This window comes from Labeo rohita, chromosome 7 (genome assembly GCF_022985175.1).
Source record: "Labeo rohita strain BAU-BD-2019 chromosome 7, IGBB_LRoh.1.0, whole genome shotgun sequence".
Taxonomy (NCBI): Eukaryota; Metazoa; Chordata; class Actinopteri; order Cypriniformes; family Cyprinidae; genus Labeo; species Labeo rohita.
This window is the reverse complement of record NC_066875.1, coordinates 8157004-8174299: the sequence shown is the minus strand read 5'-3', so window position 1 is coordinate 8174299 and position 17296 is coordinate 8157004. Positions and strand designations below refer to the sequence as shown.

Genomic DNA, 17296 nt, shown 5'->3' with positions numbered 1-17296 from the left:
CCCAGGACACTGAGAGCAGTTCATGTTCCTGGGCATCTCAACATGGGAGCAGACATCCTGTCGAGGCAGGGGCTGAGGCCTGGGGAATGGATACTTCACCCCGAGGTGGTGAAGCAGATTTGGAGAGTGTTTGGCCAGGCTCAGGTGGACCTCTTCGCGACTCAAGAGAATGCGCAGTGTCCCCACTGGTACTCTCTGACTCATCCAGCTCCACTGGGGCTGGATGCCATGGTACAGACGTGGCCGAGGCTTCGTCTGTACGCCTTTCCCCCGATCGCTCTGCTCCCGGGAGTTCTGGAGAGTGCGCCGGGATGGGGTTGGGGTCCGTCTTCTTTTAGTAGCCCTGTACTGGCCGGCGCGAGCATGGTTCTCAGATCTGATTTCCCTCTCCTCTCTCAGGCGGGGGGCACCATCCTCCACCCTCGCCCAGAGTTGTGGAAGTTATGGGTGTGGCCCCTGAGGGGGTACACTTCGTAGCTTCCAGTCTCTCAACCGAAGTTTTTGAGACCATCCTCCAATCCAGACCCCCTCCACGAGGAAACTGTACACCCTGAAGTGGAAACTTTTCACTTCATGGTGCGGACACCGCCAGCAGGACCCAGTTAACTGCCCAGTTGGTACAGTGCTGGAGTTTCTGCAGGATCGGTTCTCAGCAGGATTAGCCCACTCCACTTTGAGGGTCTACGTGGTGGCTATTTCGGCCTACCATGCCCACTTGGTGGCATGTCAGTGGGTAAGGACCCTCTTGTAGTACGTTTCCTCCGCGGTGCGCTGAGGCTGAGGCCTCCAGTACGGCATCGGGTCCCTACCTGGGACCTCGCCGTGGTGCTAGAGGCTCTTTGTAGGCCCCCTTTTAAGCCTACTGAAGAGTCCTCAGATCATCATCTCTCGACTAAGACAGTCCTTCTTCTGGCATTAACGTCTCTTAAGAGAGTAGGAGATCTTCAGGCCCTCTCTGTGGCCCCTTCCCATTTAGAGTTTGCCCCTGGCATGGCTAAAGCTTCTCTTTACCCCAGACCGGGGTATGTTCCGAAGGTCCCCTCTTCAGCACCACGGCCTACTGCACTCCAGGCCTTTTGTCCTCCTCCCTTTCGGGCTTAATTGTTCGAACACTGGACACATACGTCCACAGAGCTGCCCTGTGGAGAAAAACTGACCAGCTACTTGTCTGTTATGACCCCCCTAAGAGGGGTCTCCCTGCTTCCAAGCATACCCTTAGCTGCTGGATTGTGGATGCTATCACTCAGGCTTATGAGTTCTCGGACCTTCCCTCTCCTTTGGTGATTAAGGCCCATTCTACCCGAGGCATCTCTGCCTCCAAAGCTTTTATGTCTGGTGTCCCTATGCAGGACATCTGTGAGGCTGCGGGATGGTCCACGCCCCTTACCTTCGTCAGGTTCTATGACTTAGACCTGCGAGTCGCTCCTGGCTCTTCTGTCCTTCGACCTAGCACACACTAGGCAGGGACTTGGAACTATGGGGGCATGGACATATCGTTCCCCAAAGCGTTTGTAGACGCAGCTCGAGTTCCTGAAGGGGAACGTCTCAGGTTATGTCTGTAACCCCGGTTCCCCGAAGGGAACGAGACGCTGCGTCTCGTGCCATACTTCCTGCATCCCTGCAAGCGTTTGCTTCTTCCTTAAGCTGAATGCCGATTCCGGCGCATGTGCTTTAAAGCTTCCTGGTCCATGACGTCACCCGCCTATGACGTCTTGCTTCTCTATTGGACTGATTACACATGTGATTCAGAGCGCGCTTACGCTGAGGGCATCCCTAAAGCGTTTGTAGACGCAGCGCCTCGTTCCCTTTGGGGAACCGGGGTTACAGTTGTAACCTGAGACGTTTTTTTGGCAGAGTTCCCCTGGTAAAATTAGCATTCCAGGGGCTAAATATTGTGTTATTGGGGTCGCTTCAACCAGTGGACATGAAAAACAACCCGTTGCAACAGTGTTAAAGTAGCCCAATTCAGTGGGAAAACCGCGGACTTGCCAACACTAGTTAATAGGTTTATCAGTTTTTCAGTTGAAACTATAGCATTTAATGTGTCTTGTAAACTGATATACGGAGTAAGATCTTTTCATTGAAATTGATCATTTTTAAGATTTATGATCGGTGATCAGGTTTACGGCATGAAAATGATAACCTTTGAGAATCAGTCTTGAATTGTATCGCTCTGCTTTAGATCAGTGTCCAATGTATTCCCGGAATTGTTTCTTAATGGCCTTTGACAGTTTATTATGTCAGTAATTATGTGCCATAAGACATTAATTCTTATTTCAGTATACTGAAGTCTTCTTAGGGACACTGCTCAATTCTTATCTGTTAACAAGATGTTTCATCATTATGATAAACATGAAGCAGTAAATGTTTTACTTGTGCTTAAAGGAAACAAGGTAGTTTGCATAGTTTTACCACAGTTTCCAAATCACAAATACAGACCTTAAACAGATAGAATGGAAGGATGTGTTTTACAACAAATCAATAATTAAAACAGCATACAAATCAACAACAAAAGAATTGGCTGAGAGTAGGCTTAAGTGTCCAAATTCCAGTAATGAAAAGAAAGAGTACTACAGAGGAACTTTGCATGCATTCTCTCAAATTATGTTTAAAACAGCAAGCTCTGTTGAAGCTGTGGCTTAAAGGTTAGTGCAGCGGCTCTCATGTGCTACAAATGGGTTGGATTCAAAGTCTTTTCTCCTCTGATGGTAACAAATAACACTGTGTACTTTCTTCATGTGGCTATGGCTCCTGGAAAGGCCAATTTTATGATCTTTCAGTGCAGTGATCATGTGTTCTTATTTCACTATCTGAATTATTATGGTGGTTATCTGTAAATGTTAAAGGTCAAGAAGGTTGGTATATTAACACATCAGTGAATGTTGGTTATGTCCTGTAATGCTGCAAAAGCATTTTGAATAACATGGGTCGAGTAAAAAAAAACAACAAAAAAAAACAATGACCTCTTCCCCTGTTATTTGTAGGACCACATGGTTATTATAATTAATTAAAACTAAAAATAAAAACCACAAACAAATAAAATGTATATTTAAAAATTCAGCTGCCAAGGCAACATTTCTCATTTTATTTAGTTAGTAGTACTAAAATAACTAAAATAAAAATAAATAAAATTAGCAAAACTATATACATATGTTTTCAACACAATATCAGCGAATATCAGAAAAAATAGATAGATAGATAGATAGATATTAATGTTTATTGTAAAAATCTATTGGATTTTGCTCTATGTTTTCTCCAAAGAAATAAATGGGAAATGGTGGAAATTGGGATTTGTTTCGCTCATGCTATGATCTGACTGCATGACTAATATTTGTAATGAATTACTGGCCATTCTTTTTTTAAAACATAAAAGCTAAGATTTTATACTTGAAACATTTTTAGTAAGTGGACTAGAATCATGTTCTCAGCCTGTTTAACACCAACTGTGTTTAATGCATAATCACCTAAATGCAGGTGGATCCCTATTTGCTTACTGTGGACTGGTATTCATTGTCAGAGGTGCATAAAGGCCTAATTCATCAAACATTTATTCATAATGAATACTACAGTATACTAAAATGCCCCTGCTGAAAAAAACAATGGAATCACAGAAAATTCTAATGGTTTCCACTACAATTACCATTACAAACATTACAAACCATCAACTTTTAACCATTAAAACCATTAAAAAATTGTTTTCTGTAGTGTGTTTTGAGACATATTCCATTAGGACTTATTGGTTTTAACAAGCCACCGATAGAAGGTGACCAATTATCAGTAGAGACCAACAGGGTCCATTACAGTTTCCATTAAAACCAATACGAGTCCCATTTTAAACAAGTGAAACCATTACAAATTTTGTAATGGTGTCTATTGTTTTTTTCAGCAGGAATGTTTACTGAATATAGAAAATATTAATTTTATTATAGAATTTGTTATGATTACATTAATTTGAACATATGTGCTGTGCTGGCAATTATAGGATAGCAGTCATTTGGAGATTGAATGGACTTTAATTAAAAGTTGGTTCCCTGATAGCACACGTACATCCCAGAGACGTCTATTTGACGTCTGCATTTACATCTGCAAGATGTAGTTTGCTCATCTGCAATACGTCTATTGGACGTTTCCTATCAGATGTCAAATAGACGTCTATTAGATGTCTTTAAGACGTTTATGATTTAGAATGTATGTAAAGAGATCTTTAACAGACCTCTTTCAGACGTACGTGTGCTATCTGTGTTTACAGTATAGCTGTAGAAATGACTTATTCACCGCCACTCATTTTATAAGCAGCAGAAATGTTGTTACTTACTACTAGTTTATTTTACAGTACATAGGTCACATTGACCTGCTCTCTGCAATCTCTATAATCAGATAAACATTGCACCTATTTACATTTTAAGAACAATCATGAACCCACGGCAGTAATGAGGAGATGATAAAAATAAGAGAAGTTAGCACATTGTAAACATGAGTGTCTCAGTCCTTACGGGGAGGCGGAGTCTTCATCTTCCTGAAGCTTTATAGACAGTTTGTGTTTGAAAACCGACTGTCACTTCTTCTAACTTCTTTGGAGAAACTTTGGACAGCGCTTTGGAATGATGCAGTACGACTACAGTAAAAACAAGGACGAACATCCGGAGCCCATCAAGGCTGAAGTAAAAGGTAGGAGGACAAAAATGAGTTCGCAGTAACGCGATTGTAGTGAATCACAGCTGTTTGATTATAAACCGACTACAAAGAAACTTAACGCGTGTCTTCGCGCAACAAGAAACACATTCTTCATTTGGACAACGCCGTGCATTTCATATGAGAGGCAGAACGTCTTTGGTAAAGCAATGTCATGTTGTAAACATTATGCTACGCCATTCACAAATATGTTCATGATCTTATATTCATATTCGTCTGTGTAAAGCCAGCTTCAGCTAAATAGCAACTGAACAAAAATTACCACAACAGATCCAAAAGCACACTTTTGTAACACATTGCATTATTTGGTGTCTTTTATTAAATAGATCACTGTTGTTTGTAGCTTATTATGACAAATACCTACCGCGTTTTAAAGAACGTACCATGTTTTGTTAAATTATATAACATGCACACTGTTCCAAAAGTGTGATTTTGTAGTGATGCCATAGACGAACCATTTTTGGTTCCCCAAAGAACCTATCAGTGAGCAGGTTCTAAAAGAACCATTTTGGAATATAACTTTTTATGAATTTGAAAGGTTCAGCTGATGTTCATTGATCTTCATAGAACCATTGATGCCAAGAACCTTTATTTTTAAGAGTGTAGGTGGTATATATTTTGTTTTTCTTAAAATATATTTAAATATATTAAAATATAAGGCACAAAGTTTTTTTTACAACTGCTAGGACACATTTCACAATACACTTCAATACTTCTCCTGACCATCTTTCATCTTGACACAGTTCATTTTACATTCAAAATGTACTAAAACTACCAAAACACTTAATTCAGTCTCAAATAAAGTTATTCTTCCATAACTCTAGCAAAGGTTTTCACCAAAAAAACACACTTTATCACTCATTGCACAAAAGCTTAAAAAACACTAACAACAGGTAGAATTATGAAATGTTTTCTTTTGTAAATTTTTTTACAAAACAAGAATGATACGCTCTACTGTTTATAATTCACTGCAGTATGTTACATGGTCCACGTTTACACCACCAATATATACCACCTACACTCTTAAAAATAAAGGTTCTTGGCATCAATGGATCTATGAAGATCAATGAACATCCATTGAACCTTTAAAATTCAAAAAAGGTTATAGTCGAAAAAGGTTCTTTGATTTTTAGAATGTTTTTCAAAATGGTTCTTTTAGGAAACGTGGTTACATTACAGTACAAAATTATTCCTAAGTTTCCCCTTTTGTACAGATGGTAATGAAGGTGAAAAACTGTAACACTTGTGAAGATGTTCAGCTACATGCAACTGCTTTGATAGTATTTGAGCTTTTACATAAAACATATTTTTCTATATTATATTACTGTAGAAATGTAGAAATTTCTGTCTTATTTATTTTTATACTATGCTAGTTTTGAAAACACAGTGTAAATGTGCAAATTGGCTTGTATAGTACATTAGGTTAAGTAATGATAAATGATCCACAGTTGTTGTGCTCGCTGTGTGAAGAGTTTTGAAAAAGTGACCTAAGTATTGAAAAATGTGTCCTAGCGATTGTAAAAAAAAAAAAAAACTGTAAATACATTCATTGCATATAATGAAGCTGAATCTTTTTTTCTTTTACTGTGTATATCACCATGTTGAATACCACTTCACACTTAGCACTTTGGTCTAAGTTCATATCCACTAAAAATCTCATAGTTTGAGCCGTCTTAATATTTTTTTTTATTATTACAGTGCTACCATCTGGCTGAGCCTTGGCCGACTGTGTTTTGTATACAGCAAAAGGCCTACCAAATTTCATTCTTCTTTCTGTAGTGGAATTATAACAGTTTAACATTGTGCCTGAACTCCTATAATTAGAATTAGAAATGAGAATGCCTGATAACACCGTATAATTAGATGCGGTTCTCTGTCTTCTACTAAATAAATGTAACTGCACACATACAGTAATAAAACCTTTTCTGATAGCCTCCAGGTGGAAGGTTTGGAAAATGCTTGATTTTAACAGTTATGCTTTCAAGGATTGAAATGTACATGAATTTTCAGTATTTATTTATTTATTTTTTGTTTAGAATGTCCAGTTAGCATGATTAAAAACAAAAACAACAAAAAAAAACAAACTTGAAAACAAAACTGGAGTTGAGATCCATTGGTATAGATCAACTCTCCTGAGCTACCATAAGGGTAACCTAGACACAGTATAATCTTCAGTAATAACTCATTTACTTAGGACAAATATTTGTGTTGTGAAATAGGTTGATGTGTAAATGTTAAAATGCATACTAGAACACTTACAGTTGTACTGAAACCTGGCCTGGAAAAAATACTGGAAAATTGCTTGAATTTCACTCAATCTGTGTGAATCATGTACTTTTCACTTGCATTTATTTATTTAGCAGATCACTTACAAAATGGGAAAAATACAATTAATTTATCATAAGAGGCTATAAGACAATATTAATATCATTATGATACTGAATTTGAAAAATAAACCAAAATAATGCAAACCAAAAAAACAATTTACAGAAAATGACAGAAAACAGTGAAATTTCTTTGTTTTAGGTATCTTAAGAAGTGTCGTTATTTATGGTTCTGCTTAAAGGATTAGTTTTTTTCCAGAATAAAAATTTCCTAATAATTTACTCACCCCCATGTCATTTAAGATGTTCATGTCTGTCTTTCTTCAGTCAAAAAGAAATTAAGGTTTTTAAAGAAAAATTCCAGGATTTTTCTCCATATAGTGGACTTCACTGGGGCTCAATGGGTTGAAGGTCCAAATTCTAGTTTCAGTGCAGCTTCAAAAGGCTCTACACGATCCCATCTGAGGAATAAGGTCTTGTAGAGCAAAACGATCTGCCATTTTCTAAAAAATAAAAAAAATCTGTACTTTCTAAACACATCTTACATTAGCATTATGTAGTCACGTTGGAAAGGTCACGCGTAACATAGATGGAACTACCGACCCAGTGTTTACAAAGTGAATGTGCAAAAAAAGTCAATAAAGTATTCATAATTAAGATACTACATTAAAATAATATGGTAAGACACACCAGTTTGCAATATCAAGCAGCAAAATGAGCTTTTTGTGCAGCTAAAAATAGCTGGAAGTGGATGAGACCAGAAGCCAGACACAAAAAATGTACAAATGGCTGCACCCACTCTCATGGGAAAAATAAGCATTTATGGTTAAAAACTATATGATTTATTTTTTTTTAGAATATGACAGATTGTTTCGCTAGATAAGACTCTCATTCCTCGGCTGTGACCATGTAGAGCACTGTAATTAATTTAATCTGCACTGTAACTGCAATTTGGACCTTCAACCTGCTGATCCCCATTGAAGTCCTCAAAAACCTTACTTAACATCTTGGATAACATGGGGAGGAGTAAATTTATCAGGAAATTTTTATTCTGGAAGTGAACTGATCCTTCAAGTGCTTGTGGAAGAGATGCTTAAAGGAGAAGTCCACTTCCAGAACAACAATTCACAAATAATTTACTCATCCCCTTGTCATCCAGATGTTCATGTCTTTCTGTCTTCAGTCGTAAAGAAATTATGGTTTTTGAGGAAAACATTTCAGGATTTTTCTCCATATAATAGACTTCATTGGTGCCCCGATTTTGAACTTCCAAAACGTAGTTTAAATGCAGCTTCAAAGGGCTGTAAACGATCCCAGCCGAGGAAAGAAGGGTCTTATCTAGCGAAACGATCTGTCATTTTTTTCGGAAAATCATTTTTTATTCTTTTTAAGCACAAAAGCTTGTGTAGTACAGGCACTACATTCTACTGAATCCCATCGAAAGGTCACGAGGAACGTAGGTGGAACTACAGACCCAGTGTTTACAAAGCGAACGCGCAAAGACTAAGAAAGTGCAAGTAAGTTTGTAAATGCTGTTTACAAACAAAAAGGTACAACGATGTCCTCCTCTCAAGCTGTAGAAGAAAATAAGATGGAGTTTTTTGCCATACTCTGTACACAGACGATGAACTTACATGTGATTTGTAGTAGTGATGGGAGGTTCAGATCATTTTACCGACTCGGACCTTTGAGTCTCGTTCAGCAAAATAAACAAATCTTTTTTCGAGTCATTTCGTTCCTTTTAGCAAAATATAATTAAAATGTTACGTGTTACTTCCCTAACACATCTACTGCTTACACAAACATTGATCACACTACAAACAAGACAGAACTATAATGCTATAAGAATCAGAAAAGATTAATTCATTGTTTACCTGGGTCTTTAGTCTATGATTAGCTCCCCTCACCTCTTACCTGACAAGTTTTCAGGTTTAAGTCGTTCATTCATCACGTGACAGCCCTATAAGATAAACGAATGTTTCGAAAAACCCAAAGACTCGAAACAGGTGAACTAATTCCAGTACAGAACCTAATAGGATGTTGTGCATGCGCGACTGAACAAATCACTCCCCAAGACGACTCGTTCTTCCTGAGTCACATTAAAGATTCATTTAAAATGAAAGAATCATTCAAGAACGACCCATCACTAATTCGTAGCATCATGGACGCGCATCCCAGAGCCTGTGATATATGAGCTTTTGTGCCTAAAAAGTATACAAATTTTTATCGTTTCGCTAGACCCTTCTTCCTCGACTGGGATCGTATAAAGCCATTTGAAGCTGTGTTTAAACTACATTTTGGAAGTTCAAAATCGGGGCACCAATGCAGTCCATTATATGGAGAAAAATCCTGAAATGCTTTCCTCAAAAACCATAATTTCTTTACAACTGAAGACAGAAAGACATGAACATCTTGGATGACAAGGGGGTGAGTACATTATTTGTAAATTGTTGTTCTGGAAGTGGACTTCTCCTTTAATAGCAAATGGTTTGGATGCAGAAGTGGACATAAGCAGTTAGTTCTACCAAACTTCCCCATTTAAAATACTTTAAGCATGTTTTATTGTCTCTGCAGGCTTGATTCCTGAATGGCTGCAGGGCACGCTTATACGCAATGGACCTGGCCTCTTCTCTTTGGGAGAAACGAAATACAACCATTGGTTTGATGGAATGGCACTTTTGCACAGTTTCACATTTAAAAAAGGTATTTATTTTATTGTCTCTCAGCCTTCTTTTTGGGTTTCTACTGTCCTGAGGGTTTTGTTACCTCAGTACTCCACATTAATCTATTGATTATTGTGTAATTTTCAGGGGAGGTGACATATAGAAGCAGATATCTTCGAGGTGACACCTACAACTCCAACATGCAGGCCAACAGAATAGTAGTGTCAGAGATGGGGACCATGGCATACCCAGATCCATGCAAAAATATATTCTCCAAGTAAGTATTGTTACTCTTTCAGTCAATCCATTCAGAAAGAATAAAAAAACATGACTCTTCAATGAAAAGAAGCAATGCATCAACTTAAAATGTGAAGAAATCCCACCTCACTTATTATTTTAACCATTAGGAGACATTCTACTAGGTATCAGGACCTTTACCTTGCCAGTTAGTTTTAGTAATTTTTATGGAAACTAACCCATGTAACTGAGAATTGAGAATAATGTAAAACCTGTTAACTCATGAGACCAAGAGCTAAAATTAAACTAGTGGCTATAAAAGTAGAGTATCCATCTTATTTTTGCCGTCAGAGCGGGCATGGTCGTTTTATGGGTCTGGCTTCCGGTCTCATCCACATCCAGCTATTTTTAGCTGTACAAAAGAACAGCTCATTTTATATTGCAAATTTTTGTGTTTTATACTATGTTATTTTATTGTATCATCTTAATTATGAACACACTGGTTTGTAGTGTAAACAGTTTTAGTGTTTACTGCACGTTGATATTCTTCTCATTATTTCTCTATAGCAGCTAATGAACCGGAAGACTTGCCCTTAGGCTTACCTTTGCATTGAAGAATAAGGTGGTGCATAGAGTTTAGTATTCGTTTTATGTAAAACAGTTTATCAGATTTTAAATATAAAATGTCAGATATGTTGGTTGGTGTATGTATGTATCAGCATATTGTTAATTGTGAGTTAATTGTGAATTAAATGTGTTCTTTTTAATTCTCTTTTCAGAGTGATCACTTTCCTCAGCCACACCATCCCAGACTTCACTGACAACTGTGCCAATAACATAATTAAATATGGAAATGACTACCATGCTACATCTGAAACCAATTATATTCGCAAAATTGACCCTGTGACTTTAGAGACTCAAGACAAGGTAATAAAAGTTTGTAAAAATACCTAGTCCAGTCACGAAATTCTAGACGGCACGGACTGATATGTCCTTTACATGCAATCTGCTAGCACCACATCATTTATTAAATGGCACAAGCTGATTGGTCTCTGCTGATTTTGCAGCCAATTAGATTGCCTGCTCAACATTTAAAGTAGAAGTTAACTTTCAGAACAAAAATGTACAGATAATTTACTCACCCCCTTGTCATCCAAGATGTTCGTGTTTCTTTTTCTTCAGTCGTAAAGAAATTATGTTTCTTGAGGGAAAACATTTCAGGAATTATCTCCATATGGTGGACTTCAATGGTGCCCCCAAGTTTGAACTTCCAAAATGCAGTTTAAATGCAGCTTCGAATGGCTATAAATGATCCCAGCTGAGGAAGAAGGGTCTAGTAAAATGATCTGTCATTTTCTAAACAAGTTGACAATTTATATACTTTTTAACCTCAACATTTGTCTTGTCTAAGATCTGCAATGCGCATGCAAACTCTGTGTAATCCGGATCAATACAGTTAGGGTGTGACAAAAAAACTCCCATCTCATTTTCTTCTCTAACTTCAAAATCTTCCTACATCGCTGCAAAAGTACCGAACCAGTGTTTACAGAGTGAACATGCAAAGAAGATCAAACACCCTTTACAAAAAAGGTAAAACAGCAATGTAGGATGATTTTGAAGTTGGAGAAGAAATGAGATGGGAGTTTTTTGTCATACCCTAACTGTATTGACCCGGATACACATGGTTCGCATGCGCATCGCAGAGAATAGACAGAACAAGCGTTTGAGGTTAAAAAGTATATAAATTGTCAGTTTGTTTCGAAAATGATCTTTTCGCTAGATAAGACCCTTCCTCCTCGGCTGGAATCATTTAGAGCCATTTACAGCTGCATTTAAACTACATTTTGAAAGTTCAAACTTGGGGGCATCATTGAAGTCCACTATATGGAGATAATTCCTGAAACGTTTTCCTCAAGAAACATAATTTCTTCACGACTGAAAGAAGTGAACTTCTCCTATAAATAGTTTGATTCAGTGTTTGCTGTAAGCTAGTTCCTCTAAAACCTTCCACCTCCTCCAGCTCCACCTGTCTAGATGTGCTATGGGTAGGGTTGAGTATCAAGAACCTGTTCCAAATTTCCACTAACTACGTATTCGATAAGACACATGCATTTCAATTCCACTTAATGATTTTAAAGTTTAAAATCAAATGATTTAAGTACAGGAAGGGAAAGAACTTGTGCACTGTTTGCGTGCAGCGGTCCCGGTTCCTGGCCTGTGTCCGTTCTCAAGCACAAAAATACGGCAGTATATTATCTTAAACACAGCCAGCTTTTGTCTTAAGAGAAAAAGTAAACAGATGAGAAAGAAAACACGTGTAACAGTATTTTTAGAATATTAATGTTCTCATTTTTTAAATGTTCTTCATTTTTGTTTACATTTTGTCAAAGAATATTGCTGTTGCTTTATTCACTCAAGGTGGACTACCTGAAATACCTTCCTGTAAGTATTGTGGCATCACATACGCATTACGACAAAGAGGGAAATAGCTACAGTATGGGAACGTGCATCGCAGAGAAGGGCAAATCCAAATACATGTTGTTCAAGGTCCCAGGAGGAAGTAAGTATGCTGTCATAATTTCTGTTTCATGTTGCACCTTACTATTTCACATCTTAAGGGCTTTGTTCAAATCCATAAATCCATAAGTATTAAACTTAGCACAGCTTGCACATTTAATTTCTTTAACAAACATGCAGCTTTTTTCTTCATAAGATGTTAACTGATGGACTGTAGTCGTGTAGATTACTTGTAGATTACTTGATGTTTTATTAGCTGTTTGGACTCCCATTCTGACGGCACCCATTCACTGCAGAGAATCCATTGGTGAACAAGTGATGTAATGCTAAATTTCTCTAAATCTGTTCTAATGAAGAGACAAACTTCCATCTACAGCTTGGATGGCCTGAGGATATGTAAATAATGACATGCTAAGAATACTAACTCTCATCAATTATTTTTTTAAATCAGGTAGGTCAGATGGGTCTCCACCGCTGAAAAGTGCTGAGGCTGTGTGTACCTTGCCCTGCCGTTCCCTCCTCACACCCAGTTATTATCACAGCTTTGGCATGACTGACAACTACTTTGTCTTTATTGAGCAGCCCTTAAAGCTGGATATCCTCAGAATGGCCACAGCCTATCTGAGGAGGGTCAGCTGGGCCAGCTGCATGAAATTCCATCCTGAAGACAGCGTAAGAATAAACTCTTTTAGAGCTTTGACTGCACATCTGGACACAGTGTTAAAACTTACTTCACCTATGTAAACTCTTCTTTTATCGCAGACTTTGATTCACCTTATTGACCGAAAGACAAAGAAAGAAGTTGGGATCAAATTTTACACGGGTGCAATGGCCGTCTACCATCAAGTCAATGCCTTTGAAGATGATGGCCATGTTGTTTTTGATGTGATCTGCTACGACGACAACAGCTTGTATGAAATGTTTTACCTGGACAAGCTGAAGGAGCAGATGGGAGCAGATACTATGTACTGCAAGCCAAAGTGCAAAAGATTTGTGATGCCCCTTAGCGACATGGTATGTTATGTTGTTCACAGTGCTTGCAAGGCAGCACTGTATTCATATTTGTAAAACAGTCTGGTTGGTTTTGTTTTTAAACCTTGAACCTTTAGCTGCGATGAAAACACTGGCATTTCCATCAAAGGAAATCCACTTTATGTTCTGTTCAAAGCCTCTGATTATAGACAGTGAACTGGTGATTTCATTTGTTTTTCCTTTCACACACAGGGTGAGACGGGTGAAGATCTGGTCAAACTTAAATACACAACAGCAAGTGCTGTGAAGGAGAAAGATGGAAAAGTTCTTTGTCAGGGCGAGGTTCTCTGCGATGGTAAGCTAATGACAGTGGGGAGACTTAATTTCTCACACACACTCACATGTTGTGTTTCCATGTTTTAGGCGTAATGGCTTTTATACTGTACACACCGTATTTTCTATCGCACTACACCTACCCTACACCTAAACCTAGCCCTCACAGGAGACTGTGCACATATTTACTTTGTCAAAAAAAAACCTCATTCTGTATGATTTATAAGCCTGTTTCCTCATGGGGACCTAAAAAATGTTTACCTGGTCTTTATCACGTTATGAGGACCAAATGTCCCCACAAGGATAGTAATACCAGTAAATTTGACCTTGTGGGGACATTTGGTCCTCATAACGTGATAAAGACCAGGTAAACACACACTCTCTCTCTCTCTGTGTATGTGTGTGTGCATGCCTCAGTCGCATTCACCTCCATGTCCTTTTCCTTTGATACTGTAAGGATAATTTGAAACCAATTTGGATTGAAAGGTTAATGTACCCAAAAATGAAAATTATGTCATTAATTACTCACCCTCATGTCGTTTCAAACCCATAAGACCTTCATTCATGTTGAAATACAGATCCGAGAGCTTTCTGACCCTGCATAGACAGCAACACAACTGACACGTTTAAGGCCCAGAAAGGTAGCAAGAACATCGTTAAAATGGTCCATGTGATATCAGTGGTTCAATCGTAATTTTTTGAAGCTGTCTATGCAGGGTCAGCTCTTGGACTTCATCAAAAAGGCTCTCTTAACCTCTAAAGTGATTTTTATTTATTTCATTTACTGTAGGTGTGGAACTTCCAAGAATTAATTACAATTTCAATGGAAGGAAGTACAGATATTCATACATGTGTTGTGTGGACATATCCCCGGTGGCCAAAAAGGTATTGATAATTTTCATTTTTACAGTACATTTATGAACTAAATGCATTCCATAAGAATCAGTCCCATTATCTTGGCACTGGTATTGGCATATTTGACCAGTTTTTGTGAATCAGTACTGAGCACTGACTATTTTTTACAGATTGTAAAGTTTGATGCTGAGACAAAGCAACAGATTGAGTGGACTGGAGGAGACGGTTTTGCCTCAGAGCCTGTTTTTATTCCCAGGCCTGATGCAGTTGATGAAGATGATGGTAATTTACTGTCTTTCATAATAAACAATTTGTGCAAAGTTTGTGCTTTTGACCAAAACAATCACATTCAACTGGATCACATTGTCAGGTAAAAAAAATGATGCGTATATGAAATTAAATGGCATTTCATTAGGGCCTGAGCACCGATGGTGTGAGGACCCTATTGGAATTGCTCAGATTCTTCTTCGTCTTCTCCAAAATGACTTGCATTTTTGAGGGCCTAAACATGCTCGAAAACTCATGAAACTGCACACACGTCGAAAGTGGTGAAAATTTACATCTGATATGGGTTTCAGAAGTGGGTGTCAAAATGGCTCGCGATAGCACCACCTTTAAAGTTTCAACGAAGTGCCCCTTGAGCTATGTTTCACATACATATACGAAATTAGGTAGAGACATGTAACACACTAATACCTACAAAAAAGTCCCCTGGTACGAAGTCTGAAACCCATCAGGAAGTTTGTTATTGTGAATTTTCTTGGCAAATTTTGTGCCATTTTCAAGGCGTTGTATTTAAACAAACTCTTCCTAGAGATTTAAACAGATCAACACAAAATTTGATCCGTGTAATAAAAAGCCCTTTGTGACGTTAAATTGTGAAGATCTTGAGTTTTCTTTGAAGGGCGTGTCCGTGGCGGCCTGACAAACTTGGATGTTTCGCCATGAAAAGGGAAGTTGTTATAATTTAAGCAATCAGTGTCTGATCTGCACCAAAATTCACATGTTTGATAAGACTCCTAGCCTAAAGTGATCTACATACCCATATTAAGTTATAGTCATAGTGTGTTTTACGCTCTAACGAACTCCTGTAGATTTAATGATATCAATATTATAATTGGTCAGTGTACTCTGACCAATGTCCGGTGGTGGCCTGACAAAGTTGGTGTTTTTGTCGTTGTTTTTTTGCCATGGGAATAGAAGGTGTTGTAGCTCAGCCATACAATCCGTTCTGCCCCAAACTTCACACGTTCGATAAGAATCCTTGCCTTAACACATCTAAAGGCCGATATTCTGTTATAGTCATAGCACCACCTGCTGGCAGCAGGAAAATGGCTTGTTTACAAACTTCATATGTTTTATAAAAGTGCTGGCCTGCAGAGATCTACATGCCAATATCCAGTTATAGTCATAGCGCCATGAGCTGGTAGCAGGAAGTTTGGCACATATAAATGACTTTAAATGCATATTGCCCTCCGTTTGCTGTTCTCCTAAAATGAGCCCGAGTACGAGGGCCCTTTCAAAGCTGCTTGCAGATTTAATCTTCATTTTGTGCTTTTATACATTTTAAACTTATCTTAACATTTAACTGTTTGCTGTCTCTTTTCTCACTTTTAGGTATAGTCCTGACAAGTGTCATAAACGCCAAACCAGCGCAGGGTGGCTTTCTGCTGGTGCTTGATGCCAAGTCTTTTAAAGAGGTTGCCCGGGCATGTATAGATGTAGATTTTCACATGGACATGCATGGCTACTTCATACCAGACAGTAGTTAATGTTTTGACGTATGCCAGCAATATAGGCATAATGACAGAGATAGAGAATCTGCTGTAAATGTTGGTATTTTGATATTCTGGTTACAAAGTTGTCAAAGACATTTTGTGTGAATTCACATTTTGTAATTGACTGTATACAGTGGTGTGCAGAAAAAATAAAAAACTGGACACCCTCTGGACCATGAAAATGTTTCTACACATGATGTTTTGTTTTCTTGTTTAGAAATAATAAATACATGCACTATTTGAAAGGTCATTAATTACATTTAGTAATATCAAACAGAAATGTAAACTCTTGTTCTGTCTTTTTTGCTTGCATACAGAAATCATAAAATGAAGTTATTTCTGTCATTATGAGTAAAGCCAGTGTTTGGACTGTGCTGAAATGCATTTAAAATGCTGTACATTAAAAAATACAAGACGGCTACACCCTTTTAGTACAATGCTGCCATGCTTTGTTGGCTACATTGTATGGGTCAAAATTATCTTTTTTCTTTTATGCCAACGATCATTAGGATATGAAGTAAAGATCATGTTCCATGAAGATATTCTGTAAATGTCCTACTGTAAGTATATCTAATATGCTAAGAACTTCATTTGGACAACTTTAAAGGCAATTTTCTCAATATTTTGATCTTTTTTTTTTTCTTTTTTTTTTGCCCTCAGATTCCAGATTTTTAAATAGTTGTATCTCAGACAAATATGCTATCCTAACAAACCATACACCAATAGAAAGCGTATTTATTCAGCTTTCATATTATGTATAAATCTCAATTTCAGAAAATTGACCCTTATTACTGGTTTTGTGGTCCAGGGTCATTTATAATAATACTGAAGTCGTCACAACTATGAAATAACACAGGTTTTAGGACTTGTATCTTGCAAATCCGAAACCAAAAAAACAAAACAAAACAAAAATGCTCTAATGAAA

The 17296-nt window shown here is 37.9% G+C and overlaps 1 protein-coding gene across 1 annotated transcript; it reads left to right on the top strand.

The window, feature by feature from the left end:
* The first annotated feature begins 4423 nt into the window (after positions 1-4423).
* On the top strand, positions 4424-16603 carry bco1 (beta-carotene oxygenase 1). The gene is made up of 11 exons (XM_051116171.1): positions 4424-4668; positions 9591-9719; positions 9827-9956; positions 10696-10843; positions 12335-12476; positions 12885-13105; positions 13196-13447; positions 13658-13760; positions 14529-14623; positions 14764-14875; positions 16211-16603. Exons 1-11 carry the CDS (start codon positions 4602-4604, stop codon positions 16363-16365), a joined length of 1554 nt encoding a protein of 517 aa, XP_050972128.1. The 5' UTR covers positions 4424-4601; the 3' UTR covers positions 16366-16603.
* The last annotated feature ends 693 nt before the right edge of the window (positions 16604-17296 follow it).

What these genes read in the sequence shown, in the direction of transcription:
- bco1 (XM_051116171.1), top strand. Translation starts at nt 4,602, where the DNA reads ATGATGCAGTACGACTACAGTAAAAACAAGGACGAACATCCGGAGCCC. An exon ending in CATCAAGGCTGAAGTAAAAG is followed by an intron (nt 4,669 to 9,590) that starts GTAGGAGGACAA and finishes TTGTCTCTGCAG; the next exon opens with GCTTGATTCCTGAATGGCTG. An exon ending in TATCCCCGGTGGCCAAAAAG is followed by an intron (nt 14,624 to 14,763) that starts GTATTGATAATT and finishes TATTTTTTACAG; the next exon opens with ATTGTAAAGTTTGATGCTGA.